The sequence below is a fragment of the Pyrus communis genome, chromosome 8 (assembly GCF_041283825.1).
Source record: "Pyrus communis isolate YQ-2024b chromosome 8, ASM4128382v1, whole genome shotgun sequence".
Lineage (NCBI taxonomy): Eukaryota > Viridiplantae > Streptophyta > Magnoliopsida > Rosales > Rosaceae > Pyrus > Pyrus communis.
Window position 1 is genome coordinate 19,939,753 of NC_142572.1, and position 17,806 is coordinate 19,957,558.

At 34.5% G+C, this 17,806-nt stretch overlaps 2 protein-coding genes across 2 annotated transcripts; one reads left to right on the forward strand and one right to left on the reverse strand.

Annotated features, from left to right (window-relative positions):
- The first annotated feature begins 5,200 nt into the window (after positions 1-5,200).
- On the forward strand, positions 5,201-9,318 carry LOC137718206 (two-component response regulator ARR14). Its single transcript, XM_068457706.2, has 7 exons — positions 5,201-5,895; positions 6,449-6,601; positions 6,738-7,136; positions 7,358-7,434; positions 7,515-8,198; positions 8,298-8,720; positions 9,065-9,318. Exons 1-7 carry the CDS (start codon positions 5,766-5,768, stop codon positions 9,074-9,076), a joined length of 1,878 nt encoding a protein of 625 aa, XP_068313807.2. The 5' UTR covers positions 5,201-5,765; the 3' UTR covers positions 9,077-9,318.
- An 868-nt stretch (positions 9,319-10,186) lies between these two features.
- LOC137718654 (brassinosteroid-related acyltransferase 1) lies at positions 10,187-13,648 on the reverse strand. The gene is made up of 3 exons (XM_068458206.2): positions 12,864-13,648; positions 11,901-12,410; positions 10,187-10,933 (listed from the first exon to the last, which is right to left on the reverse strand). The coding sequence occupies exons 1-3, from the start codon at positions 13,338-13,340 to the stop codon at positions 10,445-10,447; spliced, it is 1,476 nt and encodes a 491-aa protein (XP_068314307.2). The 5' UTR covers positions 13,341-13,648; the 3' UTR covers positions 10,187-10,444.
- Positions 13,649-17,806: the final 4,158 nt, after the last annotated feature.

A 17,806-nucleotide genomic window follows, 5' to 3' on the forward strand; every position in this document is an offset into this window, starting at 1 on the left:
AGTAATGGAACATTTGAATATAGTATGAAGACTTTCAATTCGGCATAGGTACGTTTTAATTTAAAAATAAGTTGCGCTGGTACATTTTAATGTTTTTGTTAAGAAAGATGGTACTCACCTGAATCATAGTTGAATTCTAACGAAGAAAATAGAGAATGAGAAAGAATATTAACCCTTACAGTAGTAAAGATTGTACCAAGTTAGAAACGATTTATATATATTATCATATTGAAAATTCTTAATAATTTAAGTCTCTCGGTCCTCAATTATTTGGTTATTATCTATTTGGATATTATTGAATTTTTAAATTGAGGAAAGGATAAAGATAATAAATTAAATAAATATTATTTGAAGGCATTTCTAGCGTAGAAATTAATTTAAAATAAATTTGAAAAACATATAAATCAAGAATATACGTGCAATGGATGGTTTAATCAAACTTAAAGCACCTAAATTTAAAGTTAAAAAAGAATGAATGTTTTATCTAAAAATATTTAAAATGAGACATCTATTTCTAATATTCTCTTTTCCTTTCGCATTATTCAAAATTTTCAATTTCCCATTAAATACAGAGAGGTTTTATAGACCTTTCCTTTGCTGCATGTTTTTGATATATTCCATGTGTTTGTGTGACATATTTACAATTCGCGCCTAACTCAAAATTAAAGTTGGTCTAACCTATTCCAACGAATTTTATTTAGAGAATTATTATTAGTATTACAAATACAAACTAATCATTTCATATATTCCCTGTTTTTATAAAGGAAACACTCGATACCAAATAGAGAAAAATATTTTTTACTGAATAGTGTTTTTTGTTAGCTTGTCAATCATGATTATTACTTTTTCATATTTCTATATTAATTTCAAAGTAACAATTACAATTAGTCATTGTGTATAAGTTTGCACAGTAAAACTCAAATACATAAAATCACTTACAACATACAAGAAACTCGAATTTACGACATGTCTGGCTACCTCTACCCACACTGAATTTTAGAAAACACATCGTCTCTCTCTCCATAATAGCCACCCAAGCCAGTGAGCCATGTGTGGTGGTGAAGTAGAACAAGATTTTGATGAGGTAATAGATTCTGATAAAGGAAGATTGTAGGAAAGTCACTCAACATGTTTTTTAAATAGCAAGCATATATCCCTTATATTTAGGCCAACTTGCACAATGTCCTTCACCCCCTCCCTTCTCCTCAAAACCCTACCACCCTAGCTAGCCTATCATCTTAAAATATACAATCATGCTAAACGGAAAGTCATGTCATGTGACTCAAAAGGCGAGGAATCTTAAGATTTTGCACCATCATGAATCTTCTAAATAATGTCTTGTCATAACCAGGCAGATTATATTATATTAATTTGTTAAACTAAAATGGTTATTGAAATTATCTAAAATCTTTATTTTGGTTTCTAACAATAAAAATAGTCTATAAGTTTATTCACTACTAATCATTTTAACAAAGATATTTTACGAAATGACGAAAATAATTGATGGTAGACAAACTCAGAACCACTTTTATAGATTTTCAATCTTAAGAATCAAAATGAAGAGTTATTCTAATATCAAAGATTTTGGCTAAAAAAACGTATATTATATTCGTAGAGAACAAGGGAGAGTGATAAGCTTTTCTTATCATGCTCCATTAGATTAATGCAGTTGGCTTAGTCAATGATGGTGCTTTTGATAATCATATTATTATAAATAAATAAGCTCATTGTGGTGGCTTGTTTTGAGCCAGATAATGCTTGCACGATCCTCAAGACGCGGTAAGAATAACTTAACTTTAATCTTTGATGTTAAGGTTAATCTTGCACTAGTTTAACAATCATATATCTTCACACAACTTTTACGATCAAGTTGAAGCAAATATCATATATTACTGACAACAATCCGTTCCAATAATACATGGTGACTACTAATAATTGTTACTAAATACTTCGTTAATAATGACTATTGGTCGCACTTGCTCTTGCTCTTATTCTCATTCTCATTCTCATTCATCACTAAGTTTGAATTCGTTCTTAGGTAAAAACTATTTTATATATATATATATATCTGTATGTTCCAAAAGATGGTACATGTAGCAAAAGATATAACTTTCCAGACACAATATGCTACGTTTTTCTCCACTAAAACAAACAATTGAAAGTGTATATTTAGTGCGCATTCCATTCAGCATTAAGGTGATTTGCCAACTTTTTCTTGCATGTATTAGGATTGGCTCAGTTTCCATTAACAATCATCATGCTCTATGTGTCTCTTTCTCCAACTCCACCCCACGTTTCAAAAGGTTTTGGATTTGTCTCTATCACTTAGGTGTGATCGATTTGCTGGTACTGTGTCTTAAGTTTTTTAATTATGTTTTGAGAAATGCTAAGAAAATTTTCTCGAAATTCTTGATCAACTTTCTGTTACCACATATTTTTGATATAATATTTTATAATATTTACACGAGAATTAAACTGTGAGATGATAAAGTCTATAAAAAATCTTACCTTTAGCATTTCTCATCGATTAAAAGTGGAGACGGTAGCTCCTTACTTCTTATGTCCCACTTCCCATTCTTAAAGTATTGAATTCTAGTGCAAATTTCAAAATAACTAGGTTGATTAGAGCTATGCACCTGTATTGAAGTTTGAATCAATTTTTTTTTTTTAACTTAAATTAATTTAAAATAGACCTATATTAATAAAAAAAAGCAAAGTATTGAATTCTATTCATCCAAGAAGTACTGAGGTCCACATATTAGTATAAATAAGTAATAACTAATATATAACAACAGAGAAAGTTGACTTAATAAGAAAAGGCTAAATAGTCAAAATGGTATCTGAGATTTGCATAACTCATCACTTAGGTCCCTGAGATTGAAAATCAATAGAAATGGTCTCTGAGATTGTCTACCATCCATCATTTTGGTCCTTCGGTTAAAAACTTTTTGGGCAATTTTCAAAACTTCGTAACTCAATCGTTTTTTAACCAAATTCGACTCATAATATATCAAAATGAAGATAGAAAAGTGTAGAACAAGATTATACCTATTTGTAAGCCCAATGATTGCCAGAAATTGCCAGAAAATAGCCTCAAAGGTGACTGGTCCGTGAGAAAATTGGAAAACTCGTCGGAAACTGGGTAAACTTTAAACGTTTATAACTTCTACAATACTTGACGAAATCGAGTGATTCAAAAACAAAAATCATAATTCTCGACGGGACGAAGATAATGGTACCTTTCTTGACTTCTAATTCATCGTGGTTTGGTCAAAAAACTGCTCAAAAGCGGCAAACCATTTTCGAGTTAGACACTTTCGAGCCATTTTCCGGCCAAATCACGGTGAGTTAGCCGTCGAGAAAGATACCATTCTCTTTGTCTTGTCGAGAAGTATAATTTTAGTTTTTGAATCACTCGAGCTCATTGAGTATTGAAGAAGTTATGAACGTTTAAAGTTTACTCAGTTTCTGGTGAGTTTTCCAGTTTTCTCGCGGACCAGTCACCTTTGAGGCTATTTTCTAGCCATTTCCGGCAACCATTGGGCTTCTAAATATGTATAATCTTGTTCTACACTTTTCTATCTTCATTTTGATATATTATGGGTCACATTTGGTTAAGAAACGATTGAGTTACAAAGCTTTGAAAACTGCCCAAAAAGTTTTTAACCGAATGACCAAAATGATGGATGATGAACAATCTCAGGGACCATTTCTATTGATTTTCAATCTCAAAAACCAAAGTGATAAGTTATGCAAATCTCATGGATCATTTTGGCTATTTAGCCTTAAGAAAATTACTCAATATTCAGTTTCGAACATTTGTAGGCGTTATGGTGACGTCACATAACTCTACTAAATTTACAACGCTATATTTTATGAACGTGTTACAATAACTACACGTGTTATAAATATGAATGAATTAGTAATATTGTGTGTTTAACAATATTCATAACCAAGCTAACGTTCTTGTATCATCCTTTTTGTTCTCCATTTATGCTAATATGAGACTATATAGAATTATTTGACAATAAGATATTGCAACCAAATATAGAATGTTAACAGTTAACAGTATCATATGATCTATGTGCTAAGAATGTGGTGGATAAAGATTAACTCGGGTTCGTAAATCCCCATCTCGACAAAAAAATGTCAAAATAATTTGTTTTTTCATCTTCATCTTTTTAAATAACCTCAACGGTGCAGAGAAAGTTTAATTTATGTATTGAAATATGATAAACACATAATGCACGGCTCATAGCTCCAATTTCAACCATGACTACTATGAATACTATCAAACGAATGCTCATTCCACTCTAAACGCACATCAATAGTGAAGGTATACTTAGTCAAATGATGTGCGATGCCATGTTCAAATATCTCTTCATGTAAATTTTTTGACGAAATATAATAACACATGTATTAAAATGACCTAACTAGGAAATTTTGACAAAATAAAAGATCAAAAAGGAAAAATTTTAAATAAGATTTTTATCAAGAATAAAATTTAAAAAAGATTTTACCCAATATGAAGCGATTAAGACCTGGTTTGGTACTGAGGTGATTCTGAAAAAAGCTGGTATCAAAAAAAGTTGGGAGCTGTTTTTGTGTTTGGTAAACATTTAGCTTCAGCTTTTTTTCACAGTTTTGGGTGAAAAAAGCCAAAAACAAGAAGCTGCAAAACCCAGCTTTGAAAAATCGACTTTTTTTCACATCTGTTTTACATAAAAGTTTACCAAACACTATAATACTGTTTTTTTTTCTTTTCAAAAGCACTTTTACAAAAAAGTTTACTAAACACTCTGTTGTTTTATTTCACAGCCGCTTATTCTCACAGCACAACAGAATCAGTTTTTTTTTAAAGCACATCAATACCAAATCAGCCCTAAATCATTTCAGAATCTGCAGTTAAATCTTTCAGTTGCAAATAAAAAGAATCAATTCTACTCGATAAGATAAGATACTTTTTTTTTTTTCCATATGTTTTTAAATACAAATTCTTATGTTCCATTTTTGGAAAATTTCTAATTTGTTATTATTTTCTCGTAGACAAAAACTCTAATATCTTCTAAAAAAGTCAAAACACAATAATATCAAAAGAAGGGAAAAAAACCCAAATCAAAATTAAATTCTGATATCAAACACTGAGATTCTACTGAACCCAAAAACCAGGAAAAACAGGGTCCATTTCAGGAAAGCCAACAGAGGAAAGGACTCTGATTTCTCAGTTCATACATATAGACATGTGGTATCTACGTATCTTTTTTTATTTCTTACATATTTTTTTAATTTTAAACTGTTAAATTAAATAAATTAAATAAAATCAAAAGACATAAATTAATAAATGATATGTAAGAAGTAAAAAAAGTTGGATAGATATCACACCCCTACATATAACTTCGATTCCGTTTCTCCCATTCTTCCTCTTCCCCTTTCTCTCTATCTCTCTCTCTCTCTCTCTCTCTCTCTCTCTCTCTCTCCAGAGTCTCTAGAGTTACATAAACACCAAGAGAGAAAGAGAGACATTCATTATTAATATTCCATGTTTACCATTAATCACACTCCTTAATCCCTCTCTCCTCTCTCTCTCTCTCTCTCTCTCTCTCTCTCTCTAATCACTCATCTGATCAACTCATTTTCTCTGCTTCTTTGTGTTTTTTTAGGTTCTGGGTTTGTCAAAACCAGTAGTAAAAAGCTCCAAGATTCAAACTTTTCTCTCCTCCAAATTTTGTTGCTTGGGGTTTTTGTGAAGTTCTCTGCTTGAAAACATGATCGTTGAGCGGGTACTCGACGAACCCAGAGACCAGTTTCCCATTGGGATGCGTGTGCTTGCCGTGGACGATGATCCCATTTGCCTCAAGCTCTTAGAGGCTTTGCTCCGTCGATGCCAATATCATGGTTTGTCAATTGGGTTTTCTATCATGAATCTTCTGATTTATTTTTGCTTTGTTATCAAGCTATTTTCTTTATTGGGATAAACTGGTGTTTTTATTTAGATTTTGTGATTTTTGTTACTAAATTTCATTGGGTTCTTAGATATATATATATATATATATATATATATATATATATATATATATATGCTGACTAGATTTTGTCAGTCAATTTTATATTTTTCTCTCTAATTCTGTGATTTCTTGTAATAATAATTTGCGTCTAAAATGTTGATTCTCTTTTCTAAAATTAGGAGGAAAAAAATCATGTATTGTTGCGTGAAGTTAGAAATGAGATTATCGCTTAGATATTGTAGGGCAAATGGATTCCCAATTCAATTAGGTTGAATTTGAATTCTCTGTTCCATTGTCTATAGATACAGTCATAGTTTTTGTTAGGTTTGGTTGGATTATGATAGATTGGTATATTTTGGTTGGTCTACTTTAGCATCTGAAGGTTTGACTTTCTTCCTGTAGAAAATTGGTGTGTTTATAGTATCATTTGATGGATTTTGCAGTTACGACGACGAGTCAGGCAATCACTGCATTGAAGTTGTTGAGAGAGAACAAGAATAAGTTTGATCTGGTTATCAGTGATGTGCATATGCCAGACATGGATGGATTCAAGCTGCTTGAGCTTGTCGGGCTTGAGATGGATCTCCCTGTTATAAGTAAAGCCAACTTGCACTGCGCAAATCTCTTGTATTTGCTGTGTTTAGATTCTGAAATTTTGGAGTATCTTAGATCTGCAGCTTTTGTTTTTAAGTTAGGATTCATTACTAATTATGAATGTAAACATGTTCTTAGTGTTGTCTGTAAATGGGGATCACAAGCTTGTGATGAAGGGAATCACCCATGGAGCCTGCGATTACCTCCTAAAACCCGTTCGAATTGAGCAGCTGAAGAACATCTGGCAACACGTGGTAAGGAGAAAGAAGGTTGATTCAAAGGACCAGAACTCTGGCAATCAAGACAAGTCTGCTGGATGTGGCGAAGGAGGAGTGGGGTCAGTAGGCACAGGGAATTCGGATCAGAATGCAAAGCTCAATAAGAAACGTAAGGATCAGAATGATGGCGAGGATGAGGATCACGATGAGGATGAATATGAAAATGACGATCCTTCAACCCAGAAAAAACCTCGTGTTGTTTGGTCTGTGGAGCTGCATCGCAAGTTTGTGGCCGCTGTTAATCAGTTGGGCATTGACAGTATGTTCTTCATCCTTGTTCAGAGCTATTTGAAAATATCCTCGTACTTTTGAAACCTTAATATGAATTCAGAACTTATACCCTAGCTTTGAGACTCCTAATAGTGAATACTTGATTCATGTATCCGGAATCTGTCATATTTTTTCATTTTCGTAACTTTTGTTTCTCACACGAAACTGTTAGATACTAATTGTTTCATTTAAATTTTTTTTTGTATACAGAGGCTGTACCGAAAAAGATTCTAGATTTGATGAATGTTGAAAAGCTTACAAGAGAAAATGTTGCAAGCCATCTCCAGGTATAAATTCTGATATATCCTTGGTTCCCTACAATCTTTATCTTCTATTCTACGAAGCTTATTATTATTTTTCTTTGCAGAAATATAGGCTCTACCTGAAAAGAATCAGCTGTGTGGCAAACCAACAAGCTAATATGGTGGCAGCCTTAGGCACTTCGGATTCTTCATATTTGCGAACGGCATCTATGAATGGAGTTGGAAATTACCATACATTGACTGGACCTGCGCAGTTTCATAACAATGGATACAGATCCTTCCCGCCTAGTGGGATGATTGGTAGATTGAACACTCCTGCTGGAGTGGGTCTGCATTGCCTTCCTTCATCCGGAATGTTTCAATTGGGTCATGCACAGAATCCAAGCAACGCCATTAATGATCAGCCAGTCATGTTTCCTGGAAACCGTAATGGAAATATGCTTCCGCCACACTTGGAACTTGATCAACAACATAATAGGGGTTCTACCTATGGTGCACCAATTTATCCCGATTCCAGTGGTTTTACAGATGCAAAAGTGATGAATAGGTCAAATGATCCTTTCGGTCTTACAGACAACACAATGTTAAGACATACTCACGATTCGGAAGTTGGAAGAAATCATGTAATGCAGACTTCCGTATCAATGCCCTCCGTAAAACCAGGACTGGGACCCCCATTTCTGGATCGCGGACGGTTGAATGACAACTGGTCAACCGCTGCTCAGCCATCTGCGTTCCGGTCAAATTCTTTCTCAGCGGGCGACTCTTTTAAACAACCTACTCTCCTTGTAAGTAACCTGAAGGATGATATGCCTGTAATCTCCTCGCAAATTGGGAGCTCTCAGATCATTGTTTCTTCTATTAATTCAATCCCCTGTCAATTGCAGGATTCAAGAATAGGATCGCAGATCCCGGCATCTACAATGAGCAATAATTCGGATCCAACAATCAACAATGACCTGTTTCTGGGGTGGGATGAGCCAAAGCAGGATTCCCCGTTCCAGTCAGATGTCATGTGTAGCTCAATGAACAATTTGATGCCTGTCAATGATAATGTGGCTCCTTCCCACCAGAATTTGGACACCAGAAGCTCAGCCTTCCAACGAAACAGCGAGTTCAATTTGATCGGACAACCAAATTTTCTTGACCCCTTACTCATGAACTATGATGGTGTTGAAATATCAACTATGGATGCACCATTGAAGTTGAAGCAGCAGGGGTACCTTATGGACCAACGAAAGCCACAGGGGGGTTATGTCCCCCACAATGCTGGTTCGTTGGATGAGTTAGTGAGCTCAATGATCAAACAGGTAAGGAGCTTTTCTACCGGTCTCTTTTACTGTCAGGTTCACCAACACCCCGTTCGCCCCCTGCCGGCCCGATCTGAAGAATTCATGGGCCGGCACGTGGACGAGACAATGAAATTATATCTCATTGTTTACCTGCCGCATATATGTACAGGCTATTAGGAAGGCTTCTTGCTCGTCTACATGCGATTAACTTTCCACCGTATGGACAAATACTAGTTCATTGATTACCGAAAACTTAGAAATCATTGCTTATTCGCTACATTGAACTGAAGAATTTGTTGCATTACGATTATCATATTTTCCTTTTACTTGTTTGAAAACTCAACATGAACTTGGTGATGCAGGAAAGGAGATAGGCGAAATCACCGGGAGGAAGGTTCAATCCCCATGTAGAATACTCTGTTGAGATAGCGGTTCTTCGTATTTGTCTACATTGATCTCAAGTTTTGTATTTGAGTAGCAAGAATTAGTGTCCAATCTCTCTAGTTAGTTGCCGAGTAATAAGGGCTTTGTTTAATCTGTATGATGAAGAGGCATTGTCTTTCAGGCCCCGACAATGTATTATGGTGGACTAGTTTATCATGTCTCTTTGACTAAACATGCTTGGGCTTCCCTTATAGTTTAATTACTTCTGCATAATTAGCACACTTTCTAATTATTTTATTTATTTTCTTTGAGATAAAAGAAAATAGAGGAATCACAAAGCATCATCAATCACATTAAAAATAATAAAGCGTCGTCTGCACGATCTGATATGCTAGTTCAAAATAAAAAGAATGAATGATTTTGTGATTTTTTACCCTTTTTTTTTTTTTTTTTTTTTTTTTTTAGCTAAAATAGTTTATGAGGTTGTCATAACTCCTCATTTTTGTCCTTGAAATTTAAAATCAATTAAAGTGATCCCTAAGTTTTGTGAAAAATCTCCGTTACATTGAAGAATTCACCAATTCAAGGGGATGAGTTGATTTGACCAAATAATACAAAAAAAACCTCAATTTGACTGAGAATTTTCATTGAATGATCAAAATGATTGACGGTGGACAATTTCAGAGACCACTTCTATCAATTTTAAATATTAGATACTAAAGTGAGGAGTTATGTCAATCTCTAGACCACTTTGGTTAAAAAGCCTTTTGTTTTTATATGAAGAAAGATTTGAGATAATGACACTTGTAATTTTATAGAAGCACATAGTTCGGAGAGCAAGTTATATAAAACGAGTTTACTGCTATCCTAATGTTTCGATTCCATAATACAATGTTATTTGTAAAATTTCTCGAGTGACGTTGCATTATTGGACCATAATACCATAATTATAATAAACTCGTTTAATGTAACCAAAGAAAAGTACATCTCACCATAATTTTATTTTCTTATTTTAATGAGTTAATTAGTGCTGTAATGTGCCTCACCAAACGACCATTTCAAAAATCGTGGAATAAATAACTATCTTGGAACAACTCATATGGCAAATCATAATCATATTATATAATATATAATCTTTCCACAGAACACCTTCGGACAAAAGCTCACACCCCACTACGGACAAAAAGAGAAAGTAAACTACAAACTTATACAATAATTTCAGCAAGTGTTAGGTACATTTGATTGGACAATCGAACTCGAACTCTTGACATAATCTAATCTCAACAGCATTTCTCTCGCTTCTTTCGCTATCCGAGCTTAGCCACTGAGGTTGCGGATTTGCCCGTATTCACTGCTCCTTAGCGATGAAACAAGCGAGAAAAAGTGCTGACGCTTTGCGGAAGCAATCCGACTCTCATGTCAATGCCCGTACAATCACTAGGGTTTTGCATGAAATACGCAACCTGCGGGATCAAAGAGGCCAACGGGGACGCATATGCTGCTGATTCATGCAAAAACCCTATTTTGTGGAAGGGCATTCTGGTCCAGTCAGACACCAAAGTGAGCTCGTCGAGAGGAGGCAGAGTAGTCTGTGGCCCACCAACTGCCTCCATGTATGCCTTCACGTAGGAGCTGGTGACAGACTTCTTGGCTTCTCTTATCTTCTCGATAATGGCTTTGTGCGTGGCTTCCTCCACCTGTGCCGCCGTTAGGGCAACGGAGGCCAGCACGAATGCATTGCCACTGAAACCTTGGGGAAGTGCGGGATCCACCTTGTTCCTTACGTCGACGGAAAATTGCAGGCACACCATAGCTTCCTTCCTCACTCCAAAAGCTTTGGTCTTTGTCTGCAATACTCATGACATCAATCAACCATAACACTAGTCATTCGAACTTGAATGTGGGAAGACAAGCACAATATATTACTGTCAACTGGTCTTACACACATCTATTTTACACTAGTTATTTAAACTTGAATGTGAGTAGACAAACACAATACATTACTACAACTGTGGTCCCACGAGAGATTTTTCAACGTATTATGAACACGACCAGTGCACCAAGTATAATAATATAATAAGTGGGAAACTTGAACAAAAAAATTATAACCAATTATATTATGACACTTGATGTACCGAATCATGTTCTGGCGCAATAAAAAAATTCTCCTAGTCTCACCCACATTTTTTTCTTCTACAACTTTGAAAGGAAAAGGTTCCGCGTTGGTCTATACAAGTGGACCCTAGTCAATTCAATAGCTTCCAATCTTCATAAAAACTTGAACAATTTTGTTTCTGGGTTTGTTTTAAAGTAAGCTATACATGTGTCTAAATGTATGTTATATGCGTAGACATCCAAGTTCAAGATGTTTATCCCAGTTTAATATTCTAAAAAAATGTTTTTATAGCCATTTTATCATTAAGAAAAATTTAACCAATACCAAAATTTTATGAAAATTCATCTCCGATTTGAGAATTGTGGATAAATCTAATTACTATTAGAATTAGAGTAATGTCAAATAGACCAACTTTTTAGACCGCATTTTTAAATCCTAAGATGTGCAACTAATAGGAATTCAGTACGTTAATCAGCACTTAAAGTAATAATAATGATCTAATTATCAACAACCACATCATATGATATACAAAATATGGTTTAAAGAGATGTCCCCCTAATATTACCCTTAAACTTACTCAAAAAAATTATGAAAGTAAAAATTAGCCTAATTTATGAAAGTTTAAGGAAGCTAGTGTTTTTCTTTTTGTTTGATTTTGCTATCTTTCTCCAAGAGCGCCAATTAATTGAGAAATTTACCTTCCAGAGGTGAGCAGCCGCAACTTCAAAGGATGAACATGAAAAGCTACTCATTTCATCACCACAGACTTCTTTCTTCAAATTCTCAATCAGTGCACCACTCAGATGAAAGGTCTTATGAACATAATTACTATCAATAATTTGATTCAAAATATTGGACCCATTTTTGAGGAAATTGATCATGCGGTCATTGGATGCTGCTGCTTGCATGATCAATTGGTATAAATGATCCACGGCTGCAGCCCTTGTCACCACGGCAGAACCATCGTCGTTTCGGTTAGGCAGTAACTCTGTACTAATCCCTTTTGGAGCTTCATCAAACTTGTCCATCAATAGTGTTCCTCTGTCGTGCACTGGTAACTTAGGAATCTCCAAAACCTTGTGTTGTTTCATAGTTATGGTAGAATTAGAAGCCCATGCACTCATAAATTCATACGCCGCCGGTCCGTCGAACAACGAGTGGCTAATACCAATACCTATTGAGTAGCCTCCACAACCAAACTTGGTCACCTACAGTACCAAACCATTACAAAAATTTCAAGCCCACTTAGTTCAATTCGCAAAAGGAGGTCTTCAGTTCAAATTTTATGGACGAGAGTAGTTGACATTCTAAAAATGTCATCTCTTTGTTTTTACACATGAGGCGTGCAAGCTGATTTTTTTGAAGGGCAAATAAAAACTCCCAACAAAACTATAGGTTCAGTTTTAAATCAAGCGCATACGAATTTCAGATACGGAAGTTAACTTACATATGGAAATTATATATATATGTAACTCAAAACAAACCCTAATGAAGATTATATAAATTAATCCAAAAACAATCGAATATATAGAAGAATAATAGATAAAAAGGTAGATGGAATTGGTGTTTTAATTTAAACATATTATATGTACATGATTTGTATCTTTTAATTAGGAAATATATCGAAATAATATAAATTCGTTGATCAGTATATAAATTACCTGAGCAACAACCAAAGGCATCTCCGAGAAGTCTTCATCAAACACAGGCTTGTGAACCAATTTCTCAAAAAATTCATTGCACTGTGATAGGTCTCCAAGCTCCGACATCTTAACCGGCGTCTCCGCCTCGACTAGAACAGCACCTTTGTTGTTGCACCATAAGTTGAGCTTGTTTTCGTGATCACAGCTCAACCTCCCCGCAGCTGGGTACCACACCGATAGCGTCTCTTCCAATCCACACTTCAAGCTTCCGAAAACCAAATCATCAGCACCATCAAGCGACAAATTGTTGATTTTGTGATGAGCAACAGAGTTAGAATTGTAAAAGAAAACCAAGTACATATGGATTGGACTTTGCCTGTCCAAGTTTGAGAGGGTGAGAAGTTTTGGTGGGTGCAAAACTTTTGGGAGTACAGACACGGTTTTGCTGATTGAAACTAGGGTTAAGTAATCACCAATGTCATGTTCTGTGCCCATGGATATTGTACGAAAATTTGTTTCTAGCTAGCAAGGGTTTTCAAGCTTAGGTGGCCTTCACAAATGTGAGAGAGAGAAGAGGCGAGGAGATGGTAAATATATAGACATCAAAATGTAGAGGTTGCTTTGAACCAAAAAAAATGTAGAGGTTGCACTCAGAATTTTTTTTTATTATTTAAAAAAAGAAAGATATTCTACACTAAATTCATCTAACGATGAAAGAAAAACCTTAAACTTAAACTTAAATGCAGACGAACATAGACACTAGCTACTCTAACTAATTTGTCAAACGCTAGAAGTGGAGAAGCTCTAAAATTAGAATGAGGATCCTCTCCATATCCTCTTTGTGAGGATCCCCGGATCCTCCAATCACGTCCGTTCATCATACATTGTGCAGCCATTTTTTGTCAGATACTGTTTATATTCAATTTTAAATAATTAAAAAAATTACAATGATTTCTGACCACACGATGTACGATGAACGAATTTGATTGGATAATCCTTGGGATCCTAACAAACAGGATCCGGAGAGAATCCTCATTCCTCAAATTAAGTCTGGACTGGAAGCACATGGTCGCGTCATTTTAATAGTAAAGTTTTTGCATGGTACTGTGTACTTTGTCATCTATGAAAGTAAGGACTGAATTAATAGGTGAAAATTAAGGAAACAAGCTAAAAAGATCAGTAGTAGCTGTTGTTGATGGCATATCACACGTGAATACGTGTCTAAGTTTTGATTTAAAAAAAAAAAATATTTAAACACGTGTCCGCACGTGATTGATTATCAATAGCAGCGAAGTCTTGTTCAAAGTAATTGATCATGTATGATCGATCTGTCTCGCACCTTGGAGGGAGAGAGACAGACAATAACCCCGGGGGACTACCTGTCTATATACTTGGTCCATCATCTTCCATAGGTTGGACCTCATACGTCTAATAGGTAGGACCATTTCGATCATTTTCTAATTAATGAGGTGAAAATGGAAAAAGTGAGAATAATTGAAGAAATAGGTGTATGTTGTGAAATATAGACTATATATATATATATATGTAGTGATATATAATGTACATAAAACATAATATTTACAAGGTTTGGAAAGTGTATTTACGTTTTCGGGACAGTGATAATAATTTATTTTATTATCTGAAATAATATGAGTACAAATATAACTCTCACTATTTTTCTCTCTTCTCTCTAGCCTTGACATAGCTTCTTACTCTCCATGGAGATGATGAGAATTGGTGGTATAGTTTATAAATGACCTCTCCACATATATTTAAAGAAAATGGTGCGAAATATAAACAAACTGACTTTTTGCTAATGATTTGTTGTAAGCGAATTATCCACTCCTTTGTTAGTGTTTTCACCACTCATGGTTTGGTGTTTTCCATGGATGAATTCAATATCATTATAGTTTGTCATCCACATTGACAACTCCCTCTTGGATGATCACAAGTCTTCAATTGACTGTATCATTAGAACTTCTCCAATAATAACTCATGAGATGAATAGATGCATAGTCTAAAGAAAACAAAAATACTGTGCTCATATTGCTAATGTAGCATACTCTTAATTAGATGCTCCTTCTGCTTGACGTATTCCCCTTATTACAATAATTCTGGTTTAACTAAATTGTTATCAAGTTGATGCGTGTCAATTCAGTTCTTAAAGTTTTCAAATGAAAACGTTAGAGATGTGAGTTTAGTATTGTCCCTTCTCATAAATCATCCCTTTTTTATTTGATCGATCGTTCCAAGTTAGTTAGGACGTTATTTCAGACATCATCTTCCATAACCTGACAATTGGTAAACTCTGTCCTTTTAGTTAGTTGGGAAATGGCACGATCAATGTTTATTTTTATTTTTAAATTCTCTTTTGTTTCATTCGATTTAAAGATTAACACGAAAAGAAAAAGAATGCGTTAGAATCTATTCCTTGTATAAAGCGCATATATATAACCATAAGAAGTTGTAGAGAAAAAACGACCACCTCGAATATACAAGGGAAAGAACTAAAAAGCTGCATAGAAACTTTGAGTTTTTGCTTTGTTTAATCGTAAAGGTGGAGAAAAGTTTCAGTGTATTGGAAACATGATATGGTACATCAAGTGAATATAACACTTGATGTACTAAACCTTGTTCTCAACACACTAAAAAATCTCTTGTAAAGGTGGACCTATCGATTGGAATTTCGAGTGAGAAATATAACAGGTTGTCATCAATTTGATGTGGTTGTTTGAGAGAGAGCTAGAGAGAGAGAGAGAGAGAGAGGGAGAGAGAGGGAGGAGGGTTGCAAGTGGCTCTTGATAGCAAAGCAAAGCAAGCGTGGTTTTAAAGGCCACCCTGTGTCTCTTCCATGTATCAACCTTTCCCAGCACCTTCCCTTATTTTCGGGGCTCTTTCTTTCGCTTCAACTTTTCTTCACTTTATAATTTATAGCCTCTCATTTATTCCTTTGTTATAATTCGTTGTATTGCTTAGCAACATTGAAAAGCCAAGTATGTATTCTCAATCAATCTTTCAAAAAAGACTTACTTACACTTCTGATGTATCACCGTCGTGACATTCTAGACTAATAATACATGTCACGTATTTTGAATTTCTCACATAACATCATATGATTCATTTGGAACCGTTATCTAAACATCCCGTTTCGTGTCAATCATTCTTTCATCTTTGGTATATATAACATATACCTACATGCTACCACAGAATATAACTAGAGCTATTAATCTAATTATAAAGCCCTAAAGCAAAATGTGTTCTTTCTTTTGATCTACCACTGCTAGTAGACTCTACCTAGTGCATGCTCCCTCATCTTTATCTTTTTATAAATTAATTCCACTGAATTACCTACATCTACATGCATGTCTATGCTAACAGTAACACGCAATGATGAATAATCCTGTATATATACCTGATGAGTTTTACTCAAATTATTGACAGCAATTTCTGAACTACTTTAAATTGTTTTCTATCATCTCTGCAGGTCAGAGACAAGCACAGTTCGACATCACGACTTCACGACACTGTATTAATATATAAATATGTGTTACCATCAGCTATAATAATTCCTGTACAAATTCAGATGCTGCATGTGCCTGTCCTTTCATTCCCACAGTTCTAATAATTTTTCAGAAAATAACATAAAAACATATTTATTTTGACTTAATAATTGTTTACACATGTTAATCCTGTTACTAGCCGCACTAGGTGGCGGCATACGCCATTTTTTCATGAGATTTCTCTTCTCTGAGAAGAGAGTAGAGAAGCCCTACAATTTAAAAATAACATAAATAAAATAAAATGATAATCCACGAGCCAAAGAAACCCTAATAAATTAATAAATATGCAGAAGACATGTTCATGGCCTCGTGCACGGTTATCCAGTTAGTTTTCTGCTATTATATTCTCATATCATTCTTTTGTGTAAGAGCAAGAGCATCCTCGGTGAAGGGCTCTATATAGGGCTAGAAAAGTGATGGATATAGCCCATTTTAGAGCTCCGAGGAATCTTTGAGATTTTATAAAAGAATATCTTCCAATGGGGGCTATATATGTCGGGCTCTATATGGGGCTATATATATATTTATTTATGTAGTAATTTGATTAAGCGATGACTTTTTTTTTGTGTTAGCTTTTCTTAAGTTGATTTTTGGACGTGCTATCTTAATTTTTTTTTTTTTTTTTTATGGACCTTTCAACCTAAAAATCTCAAAATGTGACAAAGTTAGATTTAATCACTTATGAATTGTTCATTAGATTAGATTATCTTATCTCAATCTCATCCGTTGAAACAAACAAACCCCCACTTCGCCCTCTGAAATAATTTGATTTTTCATGCATAACACAACAATTTACCGAGCACCAATTGGTAAATTAGTATCATACAATTTTGAAAAAAATTATTTGAAATTTTCATCCACAATTTCATCCACCAATGCCCATGAACATTAAATCAATTTGAATTTTTAATTCTTATGGAATTTAAAACAATCATTAATTAGCCAAATTGCAAGAAAATAAGTAAGAAAAAAGAATTAAAAAATAATAATAAAATGAGAGTATAAGTGTATTCGCAAGTGGAGGGAGAGTGATAGACCTTTGCTCATATAGGTTGCTACTTTTTTTGTGAGACCCACTATTTTTTGGGGCTAGATGTAGCCCGATTTTATGTTACCTAAGAAAGGAAGTTGTTAGTCTCAGTGGTGGATCTAGCCCCATTTTCCGGCTCATTGGGGATGAAATTTCTCGCTAAGACTTGAAATGTAGTAGCCTCATAGAGGATAGAGCCCCCATTGGGGATGCTCTAAGTCTTCCAAGTTTAGAAGAACCAAAACTTTTGTTTTGTTGTCTAAATAATTTGTTACATATTAATTATTGATTAATAGGATACTAACCTCTTGCCACACGCTTTTGCTTGTGGCAATTTACTTTTTTTACATTTTATTCTTTATTTATTAGTA

Coding starts and splice junctions, on each gene's coding strand:
- LOC137718206 (XM_068457706.2), top strand. CDS start 5,766: ATGATCGTTGAGCGGGTACTCGACGAACCCAGAGACCAGTTTCCCATT. Junction 5,896..6,448: donor CCGTCGATGCCAATATCATG/GTTTGTCAATTG, acceptor TGGATTTTGCAG/TTACGACGACGAGTCAGGCA. Junction 7,435..7,514: donor ATGTTGCAAGCCATCTCCAG/GTATAAATTCTG, acceptor TTTTCTTTGCAG/AAATATAGGCTCTACCTGAA.
- LOC137718654 (XM_068458206.2), bottom strand. CDS start 13,340: ATGGGCACAGAACATGACATTGGTGATTACTTAACCCTAGTTTCAATC. Junction 12,411..12,863: donor TGCCTTTGGTTGTTGCTCAG/GTAATTTATATA, acceptor TTGGTACTGTAG/GTGACCAAGTTTGGTTGTGG. Junction 10,934..11,900: donor CGGCTGCTCACCTCTGGAAG/GTAAATTTCTCA, acceptor TGAGTATTGCAG/ACAAAGACCAAAGCTTTTGG.